Raw genomic sequence first — 21,986 nt, forward strand, 5'->3', positions numbered from 1 at the left:
AAACTGTTGTACTGATTAAAGAAGCAATAAAACTGGCCTTTAGACTAGTTGAGTATCTGGGTTGTGGGTTCGATCACAGGCTCAAAATGGCCAGAAACGTAGGTATTTCTTCTGAAACTCGTCAGTCTATTCTTGATCTGAGAAATGAAGGCTATTCCATGAGAAAAATTGCCAAGAAACTGAAAATCTCATACAACGCTGTGTACTACTCCCTTAACAGAACAGCGCAAACTGGCCCTAACCAGAATATAAAGAGGAGTGGGAGGCCCCAGTGCACAACTGAGCAAGAAGACAAGTACATTAGTGTCTAGTCTGAGAAACAGACTCCTCACAAGTCCTCAACTGGCAGCTTCATTAAAATAGTACCCACAAAACATCAGTCTCAACGTCATCAGTGAAGAGGCAATTCCGGATGCTGGCCTTCTAGGCAGAGTTCCTCTGTCTAGTGTCTGTTTTCTTTTGCCCATCTAAATCTTTTTTTATTTTTATTGGCAAGTCTGAGATTTGGCTTTTTCTTTGTAACTCTGCCTAGAAGTCCAGAATCCCGGAGTCGCCTCTTCACTGTTGACTTTGAGACTGGTGTTTTGCACTATATTTCTGATCAATTTGATGTTCTTTTAATGGACAAGAAATGTGCTTTTCTATTAAAAACAAGGACATTTCTAAGTCACCCCAAAAAGTGTGTGTGTGCGCGTGCATGCGTGTGTGCATGCGTGTATGCTTGTGTGCATACAAAAATGTCTTATCAAACACAAACTTGGTTTCACAATTGTCCTTCACTAAAAAAGGTGCAAAAATAGAAACAAGTGGAACTATTTATCAAATGGTGTTGGTTTTTACATCCCAGGTGTAGATGATTTAGATTTCACTTTCACCTCAGCTTGTGCATCTTTGAAGCAGTTCCTCTCTGCCAGGAAACAAAAAGCAAACTGACATTTTAGACAGAAGATCTGCCATTCACCCCTCCCCCCATGTTTTGTGCAGTGCTTGCAGTTCTACCTTCTGTCTTTTGGCATATGTGTTGGATAGTGGCGCTCACCTTGAGTGGGGGGTCTTGTGATTGGTGTGAGGTTGCTTTGGGCCTCCAATTCAGCCATTTCCAACACCAGCTGCTCTTGGAAGGCCAACTGGAAGAGAGGGGTTTGACCTTTTTGCTTTGTCCATCTGCTTGTGGAGAATGAAAACCAGATTTACTGTAGCAATGTCCACAGTGGTAAAAGTCTTATGCCACTTCCTGATCTTGTGGAGGCTACCACCAGGTCCTATCTCAAGCATCAGATAGGTCGATACCCACTATGCTGGCATTGTAGTCCTTCACAGAAACAGGAATTGGGCCATTCTTCCTTTTTCACCCTCCTTGAGACATGGTTGTTATTGAATGCCTCATGATGTGTGGTGAGAATGGTTACTTCCCTGGTGTCCCTACACGTTGTGTAAAATAAACATTTTGACTCTCTGGGCTTGTGGTCAATAACGGTAGGTTACAGGCAGACAAATAAACATGCTCATGAGCTGTGGAGTCCTGGCTTTTGGTGTGTATCAACGTATTCCGTGTTTATTTAGTTTATGCTTCACAACGCTAACCGGAATGTAGGTAGCAGCCGTCTTGAAATGAGGTCATTGGCTCGGCCTGCCCTTATACATTCGTATGCCCATATATGCTAGTAAATCACACTAAAGATTTTAAGGCACAGATCAATAGCCAAGATACTAAACTTTCTGCAGAGACACTGCTTTTGCAGATAGGGGCTACCATTCTAATACCAGGCTATTTTATTCAATTCAATCTAATAGGGTCCCCAAATATGGGGACACTCCATTTAAGAGTATATGCATTGATTTTAATCTGACTCGATTTAAATCAAAACCCACGTGGCGAAATGTGAAAAACCATGTTAACTCATCATTGATTTGATATTAATTCTTAATAATAACCCCCATAAATGTTTGTCTAGTGAAGTATTTGCATTTGATCTCAGTGGTTCGTTCTCCTCGAGGGTTTTTACTAGAGGTCGACCGATTATGATTTTTCAATGCCGATACCGATTATTGGAGGACCAAAAAAGCTGATACCGATTAATCGGCCGATTTTTTTTTATAAAATAAAAAAAAAGGTATTTGTAATAATGACAATTACAACAATACTGAGTGAACACTTATTTTAACTTAATATAATACATCAAGAAAATCAATTTAGCCTCAAATAAATAATGAAACATCTTCAATTAGGTTTTTAAATAATGCAAAATGTTTAAGTTCCTTGCTCAGAACACATGAAAGCTGGTGGTTCCTTTTAACAGGAGTCTTCAATATTCTCAGGTAAGAAGTTTTAGGTTGTAGTGATTATTGGAATTATAGGACTATTTCTCTCTATACCATTTGTATTTCATTAACCTTTAACTATTGGATGTTCTTATAGGCACTTTAGTATTGCCAGTTTAACAGTACAGCTTCTGTTCCTCTCCTCGCTCCTCCCTGGGCTCGAACCAGGAACACATCGACAACAGCCACCCTCGAAGCAGCGTTACCCATGCAGAGCAAGGGGAACAACTACTCCAAGTCTCAGAGCGAGTGATGTTTGAAACGCTATTAGCGCGCACCCCGCTAACTAGCCAGCCATTTCACATCGGTTACACCAGCCTAATCTCGGGAGTTGATAGGCTTGAAGTCATAAACAGCTGCTGGCAAATGCACGAAAGTGCTGTTTGTAGGAATGCTTATGAACCTGCTGCTGCCTACCACCTCTCAGTCAGACTGCTCTATCAAATCATAGACTTAGTTATAACATGATAACACACAGAAATACGAGCCTTAGGTCATTAATATGGCCAAATCCGGAAACCATCATCTCGAAAACAAGACGTTTGTTCTTTCAGTGAAATACGGAACCGTAATTGAGATGTGACAATTTCACCTGGTTAATATTGCCTGCTAACCTGGATTTCTTTTAGCTAAATATGCAGGTTTAAAAATATATATTTCTATGTATTGATTTTAACCCACTGTTCCTATGCCGTCATTGAAAATAAGAATGTGTTCTTAACTGACTTGCCTAGTTAAATAAAGATTAAATAAAGGTCTAAAAAAAAAAAATCTGCCAAATCGGTGTCCAAAAATAACGATTTCCGACGGTTATGAAAACTTGAAATCGGCCCTAATTAATCGGCCATTCCGATTAATCGGTCGACCTCTAGTTTTTACATGACATGTGATTTAGCTTCTGTCTCCTGTATTCCTTACCCTAGAAAAAATTATCCTCGGTGTTTATTCCTCTGGCAGATAACATACCCCTTTTAAACAATTCAGAGTCCATGATAGTTCTAACCCTTGGTTTTCTTCGGAGTAATCTGAGCTTATTCAGATGAGAAATAAGGCCTGGGCCAAAGCAAGGTTAACTGACTCTAGTGGACTTGCAATATTTTAGACAATTGAGAAACAGATATCTCTATTTAAGAAAGCTAAATCAATTTACTTTTTAAGCTCCATCTTTTGTCATCCTTCTAAATTTTGGAAAACAGTAAACTCACTGTACAAGTTCCTCTTCTCTGCCTAAGCAAGTTCTGTCTGACTCTGGTGTCATAACTGAGAAGAATGGGATAAGTTAACCTTTTAATCATCATTTCATCTTGGCAGGCTTTTTATTTGAGTAAAACAGTGGTTTAATTGATCCTGGTCAGTCAATCAACTGCTTTTGTCAGCCTCTCGCTGACTCGACGGTTAACCCATCAACTTCTAGTGAATCTTTGTTTTCATTTCAACAATTTACTATCTGATGTGCTAGATGCCTTGCTTAAATCCACTGAGGCTGAAATGCTGAATCCATTTTTTTCTGCAGCTCTCTGCCCCTCTGATTGCTGAATCATTAACCTATATTTTTATCTTGATGATTAGATCAGGTACTATCCCCAGTGTTTGGAAGGCAGCCCATGTACTCCCCTTTTCACAAAGCTTTTGACTCTTGTGACCTAAATAATTATTTGTCTATTTCTAAACATTCTTGCCTAGCTAAAATATTAGAATCCTTGATTCATTCTCAGCGAAGAAGTTTCTTATTTTTGAAATGTATTCTAAATGTACACCAGTCAGGTTTTAGACCAGGTGAATCTGTTAATGAATGTTGTGGCTGTTGAACAAGTTGAGTAGACTAAGTAACTTGGTTTTACCTTAGATTGTAAACTGTCATGGTCAAAACCTATATATTCAGTGGTTGTAAATATGGGGAAACGCATCACTCCACAAAGCAAGTCCTGCAGGCTCTAGTTTTATCTTGATTGTTGTCAAGTCATATGGTCAAGTGCTGCAAAGAAAGACCTAATAAAGCTGCAGCTGGTGCTGCTCATCATTGTAATCAGAGAGCTAATATTAATACTACCCATGCCAGTCTCTCTCGGTTTAGAGTTGAGGAGACTGACTGGGTCACTTCTTGTTTTTATAAGAAACGTGTTGGAAATTCAATTGTTTGCTTTGCCATCTTACACACAGCACTAACACACACACACTTACCCCACCAGACATGCCACCAGGGGTCTTTTCACAGTCCCCACGTCCAGAACAAATTCAAGGAAACGTACAGTATTATACAGAGCCATGAGTGCATGGAAGTCACTTCCATCTTATAAGGCACAAGTGAACCGCAAACCTGGTTTAAAAAAATTAAATAAACCAACTCACGGCACAACGCCTCTCCCCCATGTGACCTACTTGTTGTGTGTATGTACTGACATGTACAGTACATTTGGAAATTATTCTGACCCCTTGACTTCTTCCACATTTTGTTACGTTACGTTACGTTACAGTGTTGCTGCACAGCTCTTTTCAGGTCTCTCCAGAGATGTTCGATCAGGTTCAAGTCCGGGCTGTTGCTGGGCCTCTCAAGGACATTCAGACTTGTCGGAAGCCACTCCTGTGTTGTCTTGGCTGTGTGCTTAGGGTTGTTGCCCCGTTAGAAGGTGAACCTTCACCCCAGTCTGATGCCTTGAGTGCTCTGGAGTAGATCTCTCTGTACTTTGCTCCGTTAATCTTTCTCTCAATCCTGACTAGTCTCCCAGTCCTTGCTGATGTGGAAAAACATTCCCACAGCATGTTGCTGCCACCACCATGCTTCACCATAAGGATAGTGCCAGGTTTCCTCCAGAGGTGACGCTTTGCATTCAGGCCAGAGTTCAATCTTGGTTTCATCAGACCACAGAATCTTGTTTCTCATGGTCTGAGTCCTTTCGGTGCCTTTTGGCAAACTCCATGTAGAACTCTGGAGCTCTGTCAGTGACCATCGGGTTCTTGGTCAACTCCCTGACCAAGGACCTTCTCCCCTGTTGCTCAGTTTGGACAGCTCTAGGAAGAGTCTCGGTAGTTCCACATTTCTTCCATTTAAGAATGATGGAGGCGACTATGTTCTTGGGGACCTTCAATGCTGCGGTAATGTTTTTGGTACCCTTCCCCACATCTGTGCCTCGACACAGTTCTGTTTCGGGGCTCTACGGACACTTCTTTCTACCTCATGGCTTGGTTTTTGCTCTGACATGCACTGTCAACTGTGGGACCTTACATAGGAAGGTATGTGCCTTCTCAAATCATGTCCAATCAATTGAATTTACCACAAGTGGACTCCAATCAAGGTGTAGAAACATCTGATCAATGGAAACAGGATGCACCTTCGCTCAATTTCGAGTCTCATAGCAAAGGGTCTGAGTACTTATCTAAATAAGGTATTTCTGTTTTTAAATATTGTCATATTTGCAAACATTTCTAAAAACTTGTTTTTTGCTTTGTCATTATGGGGTATTGTGTGTAGATTGAGGGGCAAAAATGATTTAAAACATTTTTAATAAAGCTGTAATGTGACAACGTGGACAAAGGGTAGGGGGCTGAATACATTCCAAATGCACTGTATGTAATTAATCTGTAAAAGACAACTTGGGCTCAGTATTATCCCTGATAAAATAAAAGTGAAATACCCGGTATACATGATATGTAGTGTTTTCTTGATCATAACTATGACAGATCATGAGCTTTAATCCCAGCCCTCAGCCACTCTCAGCCCATCCCACCTATTTCCGTAGACCACCCTCTCTTGATTTACATTTTCCTCTGTACTACTTTAGCATTAAACTTTGCATCAAGTTACTCTTATCATCAAAAGCTAAATTATAATAGCATCAAATAATAATTTTGTAAATTCAGGTACCATTTTACTGAGTATTTACCTAGGACTAGGCAACCCATTTATTCCACAGAGCTAACCTTGTCTACCCTATCATTCTAAGCAATAAGTAACCTTTGACCTTTTGTCTGTCTGCCCCTCAGTGGAGTCAGTGTGTCCTCCCGCAGGGCAGGGCAGTCCTCCAGTCCAGGAGGAGGACAGTGTTCAGTTCAGTAAGCTGTCCTACCTGGGCTGTACGTGGGTGAAGGCCCCTCGCAGTGAGCCCGAGGCCCTGAGAGCCATGACCACGCTGCGGGCAGAGAGTGCCATCCCAATTCCCATCACCCTCCATGTGCCCAATGTACCCGAGGGCTGCGTCAGGTCAGTCATATAGAGACTCTACTATGTGAAGTGTGTGTGTGTGGTCACTGTGGGTAGAGCGTAGCAACTCTGTCATGTTTTGCCCTCTGCTCATCACATGCACCAATATACTGCACCACTGCAGTGTATATATGAATTTCTCCTGAAATAACAGACCTAAACGAAAGCCTTCAAGAACGTATGCTTGCAACTAGGCATGGGTGGTATCCAGATTTTCATATAGTTAAACCGTCCTTTTTTCATCCTGGGATTTATGGTATTACCGACCCGACATAGCACACAAGGGGCGCTAAAAATGCGTGGAAAGACTATTAGGCTCCTTATTACAAGAATGCTAATAAGATTTGCGCAAAGTAATAGTGAAACGTTAATGAGTGAAAACAAACACAACTAATTGCAACGACAGGCAAATCCCAACATAGCTAGTAGCTACCAAATGTAATTTTCGGTGAGTGTGGACATTTACAAGCAAAAGTGAATGAGAGAAATTGTGCAAATGAAGTTGTGATGCATGCTATTCTGAAAGAAGAGCTTGTATACCTGGAACGGATGGGAGAAGAACAGAAGAGGAGAAAAAACACTGGTAGGAAGCACAGTTGAAAAAAAGGCAACTGTACAGAACTCTTCCAGAGCTTTTTGACTGCTAGCAGAAAGCCATTATAAGATATCTGAGGGCAAACATTTAGCAGTGAATTGCAAACAGGTGTAACTTTATCACCTCATGTGCGCTGCACAACGGAGACTCACCGACAGATATTGAACACTCCTGCTTTCTCCCGTTGTGCTATTTACAAACAAACGTGACTGGCTCCACTGTTCTGAGGAACAGTAAGCTTCATAATGGAAAATTATTTTTTAAAACCTTTTTATTTAACTAGGCAAGTCAGTTAAGAACAAATTCTTACGTACAATGACGGCCTTCCCCGGCCAAATCCGGTCGACGCTGGGCCAATTGTGCGCCGCCCTATGGGACTCCCAATCATGCAGCCTTGATTCGAACCAGGGACTGCAGTGATATGCAATGCCTTATACCGCTGCGCCACTCGGGAGCCCCAACTGGAGATCGGAAGTCAGCTTGCAGGCCCTGGGCCACCACAGACGTTGCCAGAAAGAGGAAATTAAATAATGAACCATGTGGTTATGAAATCTCTTTCTTATTGCTTTTGCCAGATGAGAAGCTCACGTCATTTGTGGGAAATAACATGACTGATTACATCAGAGGAAATTAGTACAAAAATAAAATAAAATACACTAACGTCAATGTGTATGAGTCTTAGGGGGCCAAGGCTTAACTAAACAACTTCTAACTCCTACTGTACACACTTATGGAGAGCTCAGAGATTTTGATTGTTCTAAAAACTTTGTTGGGACTATCCCAGATAAAGAAAAGCAGTAGCACTCAGATCTTTGCCAAAATGTCAACCAATTGTATGTCCCTGTTAATGTCACTATATTAAGCACAATCCTTTTTCTAAGATCTATAGTTACGATTGTTTTTGCAAGGAACATTTCAATAGGATTTGCCAGGCTTAATGACTTGAAGTCGTCTCCCATGCCTCAGGATCGTGGACCAGGCATCGGGCACGGAGATCGCTTCTTTCCCCATCTACAAGGTGCTGTTCTGCTCCCGGGGTCGCGAGGGCTCCATCGAGAGCGACTGCTTCTCCTTCACTGAGAGCTACCGTAGCTCTGAGGATTTTCAGATCCACGTCTTCTCCTGCCATATCAAGGAAGCTGTGAGTCACTATTCTATTTATTGTCTGGATAATCATTATTGGTACAGGGAGCAATATACAGTAATGGTGTAAACACACTTGATTTGGAGGTAGTCAAGATGGCGACTGAGGTAGTCAGGTTAAGGTGATCCGTTTGGCATTCCCTCTCTTTACTAAAATAATCCTCTTAATAAGGAAAGAACTCGACTCTCTAAAGTTAAGAAATAACTGAAACATTATGTATGCAACTGCATGTTATGGCAAATACTAGATTGAGAAATAAAGACAAACAAACACTGCGATAAACACAGTGAAACAGTGAATTCAGTGGCAATGAGAAACTAATGCAGATGAAAATATCCAACAATATGTCATAAATCTATAATGTTGATGCAAACTTATTTGAAAACATTTATAATAATCAAATAAGTCTCCCAAGATACAAATAACTCTATTAGAAGGGTACAGGACTACAATACAGTTTTAAGTATGTCAGTGGACCGTGAAGGCAATCATACTACCAACTATCACTGTCTGGCGCTCAGAAGTAACGAATACTATGTACACGTTGGAATTTACTAATATTTGGAGGCTTAAAAACCCGGATCTCGTAAAATATACTTAATCGAGCTAATCGGATTGATTATTTTCTGGGATCCGTTTCTATTGTGCCAAAAGTGAAGAAAAAAAAGGGGCAAACTTAGGGGATCTGAAAAACTATGATCAGTCAATGGGAAATATTATTATACTCTTTTTGGGCAATATTAGTAGAAGTGTTAATTAAAAATAGGGAGTTTCAGGACCCTCGTAAAACAGGGTGGATTGCACCAACATGGATTAACTCTTAAACTGGGTTAAATCAAGGTTTATCTTAATTTTGTTGCACCAAATTTTAAACCTAGTTTTAAATTAATCCTAGTTCAATTAAATCCTTTCTCTAATCTAAGTTTAGTTTTCACTTTAAACCTAGATAAATTTAAGGCCTGTTGCTCAAAGATTATTAATATTTTTATTTTTTTAATATAGGGTGGGTTGCACTACCATGGTTTTAAATTAAACTAGGATTAGCACCAGTCTAGGTTTTGTAAAGCTAGGTTAATAATTAATCAGAGATTTGTTGCACCACATAATCATAAATTGACTTATCCAGATTTAAAATTAACGGTTTTAAACTACGATTAGTGACATGTTACACCCTTCGTGAGTTGAAAACAAAGTAGCTAGCCTACTTAACAATTAAAGCCACGAAGTTGCTGTTCCTTGATAAAATAATAACAAAGTAACGTTAGAACTACTGCAACTCCATCATGAAAGGTTCTCATGGGTTGGCTGATTTGAAATAAAATCCGTTATTTGCCAGTACTAGACAGAACTAATTAGTTAGCTACTGTAGCTAGCTAGTTTATAAACCAAGCTAGCTAGCTAGCGTACATTATTATTATTTATTATTATTTATTATTATTATTGTCATTGCTTAACTTTAATTAGCCCTTTTTTTGTTTGTCTGCTTGCCACCTGAACATGGCACTTCAAAGAAGTACACATTTCTCCACTTATGAAAAAAAAATATTGTCGGAGTGAAAAGACAACCTTCTATTCTAACAGACTATAAAGCACAATTCTATATTCTCTTTTTCCCTCCTCTCCCCCTCTTCCTACAGGTGAGCCGGATCCTGTACAGTTTCTCCACAGCGTTCCGCCGCTCCTCCAAGCCAGCCCCTGACGTGAGGGACTCGGCCCTGCCCCTCTCCCCCGACAGTGACCTCTTCAGCTTCACAGTCTCACTGGAGGTGCGGGAGGACGACAGCAAGGGAAACTATAGGTCAGCATGAAGCCACTAAATGCGCTTACACACACACACACACACACACACAGACGTATGCATGCTATGGGGTGAAAGCACTCACTCACTCTAACAGACCTTTAAGCCAACAACATACTTTATGTGTCTGTCCGTCTTCATCTTCCCCCATTCTCCTCTCCTCAGCCCAGTTCCCAAGGACCGGGACAAGTTCTACTTCAAGCTGCGGCAGGGAGTGCAGAAGAAGGTGGTGGTCATGGTCCAGCAGATGAGCAACCAAGAGCTGGGCATTGAGAGGTGAGGGGCTACTGCTTATTTGACCCTTCTGTAAGGCCTTCTGAGCTGCATACACTAGACAGCACCACTGTCCTATACTGTAGCATGCTGTTCTTGATATGCACAAGAACACACAACCCCTCTGGGTCATATTGGTAAGTACAAGAGGGAGACCGTGGTAAAGCTTGACTTAAGGAAATATTATGCAATAGACCCCCACATTTTTTTTGTGTGATTTTTAGTTTGAATGTCTTTTTCATGCTGAGTCATTGGAAATGAAACAATGAAGATAAGATCAGCTAACACACAGTCATTCGAGAATTGCACAGTGAAGAACCGGAAGAGCGAGTGTCCTCATTTCACTCTATGCTAGTCTAGGATAAAGTCATTGTGATGCGAGTATGTTTACAGGTTTAGACTGTGTAGCAGTTTAGCTTCCTTGCTCGAACAGTAACAGCTTCCTTTGTGTCAGTCTGTTTTGTGTCTTCTGAAAGGCATTTAATTACTTAGTTACAGTTCATTTGGAAAGTATTCAGACCCCTTGGCTTTTTCCACATTTAGTTACATTACAGCCTTATTCTGAAATGGATTAAATGGCTTTTTTCCCCCTCCTCAATCTACACACAATACCCAAAAATGATAACGCAAAAACTGTTTTGTAGACATTTTTGCTAATGTATTACAAATAATAAAAAAAATCACATTCAGCTCTCTCTTTATTTAGGTTATTATCCAGAGTGACTTACAGGAGTGAGTGCATGCATTTGTGTACATTTTCGTACTGGTCCCCCGTGGGAAACTAACCCACAACCATGGCACTGCGTGCTCTACCAACTGAGCCACATGGGACCAGGCAGATGCCTTACATCCTATTTTTTAGTTTCAACCGTCTTTTTTTTAATGTTCATATCTCCTTTAAGCAGTGACGGTGTGTCATGCTGCCTACTCGTTTTGCTCAAGTGGCTTAGCTAAACAAAAATTGTGTGTGTTGTCATGTCAGTTGCTAAACTAACAGTGGAATGCTTACTAATGGGCCCTTCCCAGTAATGCAGAAAAATGTAACTATTATAACACAAGGAATCAATTAACAATGAGAATTGATAACTTGGCTTTATGCACAAGTCCATGTGCAGGGGTACGAGGTAGAGGTAGATATGTACACTGAACAAAAATACAAAGGCTATATGTAAATGTTTCATTAGCTGAAATAAAATATCCCAGAAATGTTCCATATGCACAAAACGCTTATTTCTCTCAAATATTGTGCACAAATTTGTTTACATCCCTTTTAGTGAGCATTTCTTTGCCAGGATAATCCATCCACCTGACAGGTGTGGCATATCAAGAGGCTAATTAAACAGCATGATCAATACACAGGTGCACCTTGTGCTAGGGACAATTAAAAGGCCACTCTAAAATGTGCTGTTTTGTCACACAACACAATGCCACAGATGTCTCAAGTTTTGAGGGAGCGTGCAGTTGGCATGCTGACTGCAGGAATGCCCACCAGAGCTGTTGCCAGAAAATTTGATGTTAATTTCACTACCATAAGCCGCTTCCAACGTCGTTTTAGAGATTTTGGCAGAATGTCTAACTGGCCTCACAACCGCAGACCACGTATGTCATCATGTGGGGGAGCGGTTTGCGGACGTCAACTTTGTGAACAGAGTGCCCCGTGGTGGTGGGATTATGGTATGGGCAGACATAAGCTATGGACAACGAACACATTAGCATTTTATCGACGGCAATTTGAACGCACAAAAATACCGTAACTAGATTTTGAGGCCCTTCAATTAAAAAAAGAAAAATAAGCATTTTTACTATCTGTGACCAACAGATGCATATCTGTATTCCCGGTCATGTGAAATCAATCAATTAGGGCCTAATGATTTGCTTTCAATTGACTGACTACCTCATATGAACTGTAAATCTTTGAAATGGTTGCATGTTGCGTTTTATTTCAGTATACATTTAGTAGGAATAACGTGACTAGGCAAAATTTATAGACAAATAGCAGTAACAGCAGTGCATGTAATGAGACCAACGCAGATAGTTAGTTAATCAATAGCTACTGACTAACTATTTAGAAGTCTTATGGCTTGGGGTAGAAGCTGTTCGGTGTCCTGTTGGTTCCAGACTTTAGACTCTGTATGGTATGGTGCATCGGTATGGTTTGCCATGTGGTAGCTGAGAGAACAGTCTGACTTGGGGGGCTGGAGTCTTTTTGACAATTTTTAGGGCCTTCCTCTGACACTGCCTGGTATAGAGGTCCTGGTTTGCAGTGATGTACTGGGCTGTACGCACTACCATGCCTTACCAAGCGGTTGTGCTGCCAGTCAAGATGCTCTCGATGGTGTAGCTGTAGAACTTCTTGAGGACCCTTGACAAATCTTTTCAGCCCCCTGAGGAGGAAGAGGCGTTGTTGTGCCCCCTGCACATATGTGTGTATGGACCATGATAATTCCTTAGTGATGTGGACACTGAGTAACTTGAAGCTCTCGACCTGCTCCACTACGGCCCCGTCGACGTGGCTGGGGGCGTGCTCGGCCCTCCGTTTCCTGTAATCCACGATCAGCTCCTTTGTCTTGCTGACATTGAGGGACAGGTTCTTGTCCTGGCACCACACTGCCAGGTCACTGACGACCTCCCTTGTAGACTGTCTCATCATCTTCGTGAAACGTTATGGTGTTGGAGTCGTGCACGGCCATGCAGTCGTGGGTGAACATGGACTACAGGAGGGGACTAGGCATGCTCCCATGAGGGGCACCCGTGTTGAGGGTCAGCGTGGCAGATGGCATTGCCTACCCTCACCACCTGGGGGCGACCCGTCAGGAAGTCCTGGATCCAGTTGCAGAGGGAGGTGTTCAATCCCAGGGTCCTGAGCTTAGTGATGGGCTTGGAGGTTACTATGGTGCTGAATGCTGAGCTGTAGTCTATGAACAGCATTCTCACATAGGCTTTCCATTTGTCCAAGTGGGAAAGGGATGTGTGGAGTGCAGTAGAGATTGCATCGTCTGTGGTTTCCGTCATGCGAATTGGAGTGGGCCCAGGGTGTCTGGGATGATGGTGTTGATGTGAGTCGTCACCAGCGTTTCAAAGCATTTCATAGTTATATAAGTGCTACAGGCGATAGTCCTTTAGACAGGTTACCATGACATTCTCGGGCACTATGGTGGTCTGCTTGAAACATGTAGGTGTTAGACTTGGTCAGGGAGAGATTGGAAATGTCAGTGAAGACACTTGCCAGCTGGTCAGCGCATGCTCTGAGTACTCGTCCTGTTAATCCGTCTGACCCTGAAGCCTTGTGAATTATTTTTTGGTTTGATTGAACCTTTATTTAATTAGGCAAGTCGGATAATAACACATTCTTATTTACAATGACGGCCTACACCGGCCAAACCCGGATGTCGCAAACCCGGACGAGTCTATGGGACTCGCAATCACGGCCAGTTGTGATGGTCTGGATTCGATCCAGGGTGTCTGTAGTGATGCTTCAAGCACTCGGGAGTCCAATAATAGTAGCTTGCACGAGTAAGTCATGCCTTCTTACATCAGTAATGTCATGTGTAGGAAAGTTCTAGGTCAACCTTATGAAGGAGGGGGGAAATCAAATCTCTTCAGATGAGTATCTTTGTTCTGTGGAAGCATAATAAATGGTTTATATTCTTATGAAGTAGTGATTCTCAGCGCAACCACATGATGGCGCACCTATCATAAGAAACAGGCACATAGTGGTCCCTGTATCCAAGTGATATTGATATTGGCACTGCTTTGCTGTAGTTCATTTTGGATTCTTTGAATTTATAAATAGACCCATGCATATTCACCAACACCAGCATTCGACTAGAGTCTTCAGAATTGGGTCACTGTAACAAACTATACCTGTAGCTTTGCTACTGCCACGCTGATGGAGAATGTTTTTTATTATTTGATTTTATTCAATTATGAGTCTCTCAGCAAATACCTTTTTGTCTTTTATAAGGAATCCAAATGATGAAAGGTGAGTTGCAGTGCCCCCTTGAGCCATTGGCCCTGACCTGTGTTCCTCTCCCTCAGGTGTTTTGGGATGTTGCTGAGCCCAGGGCAGAAGGTTCGGAACAGTGACATGCATCTTCTAGACATGGTGAGCAGCAATCACGGTGGTTTCCTTTATTCACATAACCAGGTTCCAGAACAGCACTCTCATGTCTATCACTATGAGACTAGTTATTTAGTCTTTCGTTGACTTTAGTGTACTCTTTATTGGACAGGTTAAACAGAGTTGAATTGAAAATCGATTCTTTGGCTTTTGGTTGGAATGGCTTTGCTGTTTGAGGCCTGTTGACCGTGATTGTATGTCATTGCCCTGTTTGTGCCTATGTGAAGGAGTCCATGGGGAAGAGCTCGGATGGAAAGTCGTATGTGATCACGGGCACATGGAACCCCAACATGGCTGCCTTCCAGGTGCTGAATGAAGACACACCTAAAGGTGAGAACCATCCCTCAACCCTGTCACCAGCCTATCTTACTTACGCATGCCATTGTCAACCAGCCTGACACACTAGCATACTTTAGCATGTCATTGCCAACCAGCTTAGCTGTCGCATCATATGGCCAGACAGTTTTTCATGATTTTCTGACTCTCTTTCATCAATTCTAATGGACATCTGCCTAATAAAGGAGAAAACCACACAAATTGAAGCTCCTATACTATTATAGTGTTTATCTTACTATTTTCATCTGAGAAGATGGATGGCTGAGATGGCAAATTAAAGCCTAATTTCCGATATTGACAGGGGGAAGGCACTTATTTGCTTCTTTTTTTTTTTTCTGCTATAGACCCTGCAAACAATAATGAGTTGGTAGGATGTCCTGGGACATCACAAAATAGTCGCCTTAAGTCGTCACGATGTTGTAATGGTCCCCTGGAGGTTTTGTCTAGTTCCTGTCGCGTGATGTTCCCAAGGGAATGTTCTCTGGGGTCCTGTGTGTAGTTCCCTGCAAGTTCCCAGGACATCATTGAGGACCATGTCGGGACCTTTTTTAGAATGTTTTCAGGACCATCATGCCACGTCCTAAGGATTAGTAAAATGAACGTCCTGACATGGTCCTCAGTGATGTCCCGGGAATGTACATTGAACTAGACCAGGGTCCCCCCAGAGAACGTTCCCTTGGGACCAACACTCAACTTTCTTAGAATGTTCTCAGAGCATCAGTGGGATAACATCGCACCGAAACCCTTACGGTACCTAATGGGAACGTCACAATGTCCTCAGGACGTCCCCTGTTTGCTAGGGAAAGCCTATTAGATTAGCAACATTGTGGTTGTGCTCTAGAATTGGTTTAGAGCGCTAGCAGCGTTCAACCTCAGTGGTTAACAGGGTCAGAGACTGAGGAAAGTAGATGTGGAAGACTACTGGTGCTGAGCTTTTCATTTGTGCTAATTGTAGCTAATGGCCCTGTCCATGTGGTCCCAGACTCGACCTATATAGCTAGCACCTTTGTGGTAACATTTCTTACTTTGAACAGTCACAAAATAGGCACTGCCTCTAACATTTGATATCAGCTATTCCCTACGATGGCCTGCAAAATAAATTATATATGCCCCAAACCAAATTGGCTGTCTGAAAACATGGGTGGTTTGGACACCTTTTCATATATCAGGTCCCAGTGTAATGCACAGTAAGACGCTGCCAAGCGCTGCAAGTGCAAGACCTCGCCTCACTGAACTCATTATATCAAACAAATTAGCAGCGCTGCAGAGTTGCTGACTCGGAAGTCAGGAAAGTTTGACTTAAACCTATATGGCAGCTTGTCAAAGCAACCCAGCTCAGGGGAGTTAGGTAGTCTAAACTACAATGCCACGATTCCTCCACAAAGGAAACAAACCATTCACTAGTAGAAAAGGAAGTAGGTAGTTGTGATAACTGGCTTCCAGAACATGCATGTAAACATTGGATATTACTGTTTGTGTAGATAATAAACCAGAGCCAGAACATTTAGTAATTATCTGTATAGATTTTAACTATTAAGCTATATGCAATGGAAGACTTCCCACAGAACATGAACATTATTTGCTACTTATACAAAAACAGCCTTCTACCATAGACTCAAGACTCTGATTCTACAGTATTAAACCACACAGCTTACTTCATGTCAAAGCTGGGAGAGACAAGACTTCTAAAAACAATGGCCCTAGCGGTCTCAACTAAACAAATCCTTCTTTGTTGTCAGCGATTTGGCACGCAGGGAAACTAGTGCTGTGGTATCGGAAGCTTGAAGGGATGCTGTTACCTAAAACATCTTTCTAAACCAACATGCTATGCTTGACTTTTATCATAATTGGAATCTATTTTTAGGCCACAAGGCAGTTTTGTAGACTTTTTTTCCCTCCCCCGTGGTTAATTACAATAATAAAACCTTCTCACTGTGAAATGGGTTATTTTTCCCTCCGTTTCATAGCTCGGCGATTGCTATCTGTGTGTTTATTTTTCTCCCAATCCGTTTTTTTCAACCCCAAAAATTGGATGTTGCAAGATCTGTTAACCCCGGACGTAACTTTTTCACTTGGATGAGGCTGGTGGTACTAGAGGACAGCTTAGATTTATGCTGCACTACATTGCGATATATCACACACAGCTTGTCTCATGCTGTGACTTGGAATGCGGTTTCCTTAGATTCAAAATAATTTGTAGATATTCAAAGATGCTGAGTTTCTTGGTTGTAGTTATATGATTCTAGTTTTAAATTGGTCCGCTGTCTCTTTCTCTGGGAAGGGTGAGGTAAGAGAATAGGTGTGCTGCTGTCGCTAGTTTGACAGCTGGTGGTTGTGGTGGAATCCAAGCCCTCTGAGGAGTACACGTTTGGTCGACCTAATTAAAACAGCAGGCAATATATTTTCTCTGCGTTCTATAAACATACAATTAAATCAAGCTAATAGCCTACCATTTTGTCCACTTAATGTGTCAACCCGCAACGCCCACTTTAACCCAGACAGATTCAGTATACAATCTGGAACTGCTGTTGGCACTACAAACACCCCCTCCAGTGTGTGACCTTGTCCTCTCTGTGGTGGTCTCTCTCCAGATAAGCAGGTGTACATGACCGTCGCGGTGGACCTGGTGGTGACTGAGGTGGTGGAGCCGGTGCGCTTCCTGCTGGAAACCCTGGTGCGCGTCTACCCGGCCAATGAGCGCTTCTGGTACTTTAGCCGCAAGGCCTTTAGCGAGACCTTCTACCTCAAACTCAAACAGGTAAATAAATGGCCAGTTAATAATGAATAAATATCCCAACCTTTACCTCCATCACACACGTAATAAATATCCCCACCTATACCTCATCGCACATGTAATAAATATCCCAACCTATACCTCATCGCACAGGTAATAAATATCCCAACCTATACCTCAACGCACACGTAATAAATATCCCAACCTATACCTCATCGCACACGTAATAAATATCCCAACCTATACCTCATCGCACACGTAATAAATATCCCAACCTATACCTCATCGCACACGTAATAAATATCCCAACCTATACCTCATCGCACATGTAATAAATATCCCAACTTTTACATCAATACACACGTAATAAATATCCCAACTTTTACATCAATACACACATCAATACACACGTAATAAATATCCCAACTTTTACATCAATACACACGTAATAAATATCATCGCACACGTAGTAAATATCCCACCTCATCAGAACAATACAAAAGGGGATTTTGGTTTATGGTATGTTGTATATTCTGCTTACTAGCTCTCGAAAGGCCAGTTGGCCTACAAAAGTTGTTCTATCTTGTTGTAGTAGATAGTATCTTGTCTCATTGCTACAACTCCCGTACGGGCTCGGGAGAGACAAAGGCTGAATGTCATGCGTCCTCCGATACACAACCCAACCAGCCGTACTGCTTCTTAACCCAGCGCGCATCCAACCCGGAAGCCAGCCGCACCAATGTGTCGGAGGCTACACTGTGCACCTGGCAACCTTGGCTAGCGCGCACTGCGCCCGTCCCGCCACAGGAGTCGCTGGTGCGCGATGAGACAAGGAGATCCCTACCGACCAATCCCTCCCTAACCCGGACGACGCCGGGTTCGTCGCCCCACGGACCTCCCGTTCGCGGCCGGTTACGACAGAGCCTGGGCGCGAACCCAGGGACTCTGATGGCACAGCTGGCGCTGCAGTACAGCGCCCTTAACCACTGCGCCACCCGGGAGGCCAATTAACAGCATTTTTACATAGGTATTCCTTTTGTCCAGATGGTATAGGGCAGTGTGATGGCGATTTTATCGTCAGTGGTAAGCAAATTGGAGTGGGTCTAGTGTATCGGGTAGGACGGAGGTGATATGATCCTTAACCAGCCTCTCAAAGCACTTCATGATGACAGAAGTGAGTGCTACGGGGCGATAGTCGTTTAGTTACTTTAGCTTTCTTGGGAACAGGAACAATGGTGGCCATCTTGAAGCATGTGGGGACAACAGACTGTGATAGGGATTGATTGAATATGTCTGTAAACACACCAGCCAGCTGGTCTGCGCATGCTCTGAGGACGGGGCTAGGAATGCCATCTCGGCCGACATGAGGTGCATGAAAATGTAGCCAAACCTTTAATGAGACTTTTAATTAAATACAGTGCCTTGCGAAAGTATTCGGCCCCCTTGAACTTTGCGACCTTTTGCCACATTTCAGGCTTCAAACATAAAGATATAATACTGTATTTTTTTGTGAAGAATCAACAACAAGTGGGACACAATCATGAAGTGGAACGACATTTATTGGATATTTCAAACTTTTTTAACAAATCAAAAACTGAAAAATTGGGCGTGCAAAATTATTCAGCCCCCTTAAGTTAATACTTTGTAGCGCCACCTTTTGCTGCGATTACAGCTGTAAGTCGCTTGGGGTATGTCTCTATCAGTTTTGCACATCGAGAGACTGAAATTTTTTCCCATTCCTCCTTGCAAAACAGCTCGAGCTCAGTGAGGTTGGATGGAGAGCATTTGTGAACAGCAGTTTTCAGTTCTTTCCACAGATTCTCGATTGGATTCAGGTCTGGACTTTGACTTGGCCATTCTAACGCCTGGATATGTTTATTTTTGAACCATTCCATTGTAGATTTTGCTTTATGTTTTGGATCATTGTCTTGTTGGAAGACAAATCTCCGTCCCAGTCTCAGGTCTTTTGCAGACTCCATTCTTCCAGAATGGTCCTGTATTTGGCTCCATCCATCTTCCCATCAATTTTAACCATCTTCCCTGTCCCTGCTGAAGAAAAGCAGGCCCAAACCATGATGCTGCCACCACCATGTTTGACAGTGGGGATGGTGTGTTCAGGGTGATGAGCTGTGTTGCTTTTACGCCAAACATAACGTTTTGCATTGTTGCCAAAAAGTTCAATTTTGGTTTCATCTGACCAGAGCACCTTCTTCCACATGTTTGGTGTGTCTCCCAGGTGGCTTGTGGCAAACTTTAAACGACACTTTTTATGGATATCTTTAAGAAATTTCTTTCTTCTTGCCACTCTTCCATAAAGGCCAGATTTGTGCAATATACGACTGATTGTTGTCCTATGGACAGAGTCTCCCACCTCAGCTGTAGATCTCTGCAGTTCATCCAGAGTGATCATGGGCCTCTTGGCTGCATCTCTGATCAGTCTTCTCCTTGTATGAGCTGAAAGTTTAGAGGGACGGCCAGGTCTTGGTAGATTTGCAGTGGTCTGATACTCCTTCCATTTCAATATTATCGCTTGCACAGTGCTCCTTGGGATGTTTAAAGCTTGGGAAATCTTTTTGTATCCAAATCCGGCATTGAACTTCTTCACAACAGTATCTCGGACCTGCCTGGTGTGTTCCTTGTTCTTCATGATGCTCTCTGCGCTTTTAACGGACCTCTGAGACTATCACAGTGCAGGTGCATTTATACGGAGACTTGATTACACACAGGTGGATTGTATTTATCATCATTAGTCATTTAGGTCAACATTGGATCATTCAGAGATCCTCACTGAACTTCTGGAGAGAGTTTGCTGCACTGAAAGTAAAGGGGCTGAATAATTTTGCACGCCCAATTTTTCAGTTTTTGATTTGTTAAAAAAGTTTGAAATATCCAATAAATGTCGTTCCACTTCATGATTGTGTCCCACTTGTCGTTGATTCTTCACAAAAAAATACAGTTTTATATCTTTATGTTTGAAGCATGAAATGTGGCAAAAGGTCGCAAAGTTCAAGGGGGCCGAATACTTTCGCAAGGCACTTTATATACTATGCCTTCGGAAAATATTTTGTTACGTTACAGGCTTATTCTAAAATGGATCTAAAAAAGAATCCTCAGCATCTACACAAAATACACGATAATGACAAAGCAAAAACAGGTTTTTAGAATTGTTTTTAAATGTATTAAAAATGTAAAATATAAAAAACAGACCCTTTGCTATGAGACACGAAATTGAGCTCAGGTGCATCCTGTTTCTATTGATTATCCTTGATGTTTCTACAACTTGATTTCTGTATAGCACTTTGACATCGGCTAATGTAAAAAGGGCTTTATAAATGTGATTGATTGGAGTCCACTTGTGGTAAATTCAATTGATTGGACATGATTTTCATGTCAGAACAAAAACCAAGCCATGAGGTCGAAGGAATTGTCCGTAGAGCTCCAAGACAGAATTGTGCCAAGGCACAGATCTGGGGAAGGGTAACAAAACATTTCTGCAGCATTGAAGGTGTCTCAAGAACACAGTGGCCTCCATCATTCTTAAATGGAAAAGGTTTAGAACCACCAAGACTGAGCAATCGGGGGAGTAGGTTCTTGGTCAGGGAGGTGACCAAGAACTCGATGGTCACTGACCGATCTCCAGAGTTCCTCTGTGGAGATGGTTTTCCTTCTGGAAGGTTCTATCTTTGCAGCACTCCACCAATCCGGCCTTTATGGTAGAGTGGCCAGGTGGAAGCAACTCCTCCGTAAAAGGCACATGACAGCCCACTTTGGAGTTTGCCAAAAGGCACCTAAAGACTCTCAGACAATGAGAAACAAGGTTCATTGGTCTGATGAAACCAAAATTGAACTCTTTGGCCTGAATGCCAAGCGTCACATCTGGAGGAAACCTGGCACCATCCCTACGGTGAAGCATGGTGGTGGCAGCGTCATGCTATGGGGATGTTATTCAGGGGCAGGGACTGGGAGACTTGTCAGGATCGAGGCAAAGATGAACGGAGCAAAGTACAGAGATCCTTGATGAAAACCTGCTACAGAGCGCTCAGGACTTCAGACTTGGGCGAAGGTTCACCTTCCAACAGGACAACGATCCTAAGCACACAGCCAAGACGACGCAATAGTGTCTTCGGGACAAGTCTCTGAATGTCCTTGAGTGGCCCAGCCAGAGCCCGGACTTCAACCTGATCGAACATCTCTGGAGAGACTTGAAAATAGCTGTGCAGCAACGCTCCCCACCCAACATGACAGAGCTTGAGAGAATCTGCAGAGAAGAATGGGAGATGCTCCCCAAATACAGGTGTGCCAAGATTGTAGCGTCATATCCAAGAAGACTCGAGGCTGTAATCGCTGCAAAAGGTTCTTCAACAAAGTACTGAGTAAATGTGATAGTTCCGTAAAAAAAATTCTCAACCTGTTTTTGCTTTGTAGTTAGGGGGTATTGTATGTAGATAGATAAAACAAATCCTCAA

The 21,986-nt window shown here is 42.4% G+C and overlaps 1 protein-coding gene across 7 annotated transcripts in view; it reads left to right on the top strand.

Annotated features, from left to right (window-relative positions):
• The window catches only part of rabgap1l (RAB GTPase activating protein 1-like), a 164,956-nt gene that overhangs the window by 15,388 nt on the left and 127,582 nt on the right, over window positions 1–21,986 (top strand). For all 7 annotated transcript variants that reach the window (XM_036977902.2, XM_036977904.2, XM_036977903.2 and 4 more), the window contains 7 exons: window positions 6,304–6,520; window positions 8,082–8,256; window positions 9,897–10,057; window positions 10,223–10,333; window positions 14,369–14,435; window positions 14,678–14,780; window positions 17,378–17,544. In XM_036977902.2, coding sequence (XP_036833797.2) covers window positions 6,304–6,520; window positions 8,082–8,256; window positions 9,897–10,057; window positions 10,223–10,333; window positions 14,369–14,435; window positions 14,678–14,780; window positions 17,378–17,544 — 1,001 coding nt within the window. The remainder of the gene's footprint in view (window positions 1–6,303; window positions 6,521–8,081; window positions 8,257–9,896; window positions 10,058–10,222; window positions 10,334–14,368; window positions 14,436–14,677; window positions 14,781–17,377; window positions 17,545–21,986) is intronic.

Source organism: Oncorhynchus mykiss, chromosome 5 (assembly GCF_057628025.1).
Source record: "Oncorhynchus mykiss isolate SJ-2025 chromosome 5, ASM5762802v1, whole genome shotgun sequence".
NCBI lineage: Eukaryota > Metazoa > Chordata > Actinopteri > Salmoniformes > Salmonidae > Oncorhynchus > Oncorhynchus mykiss.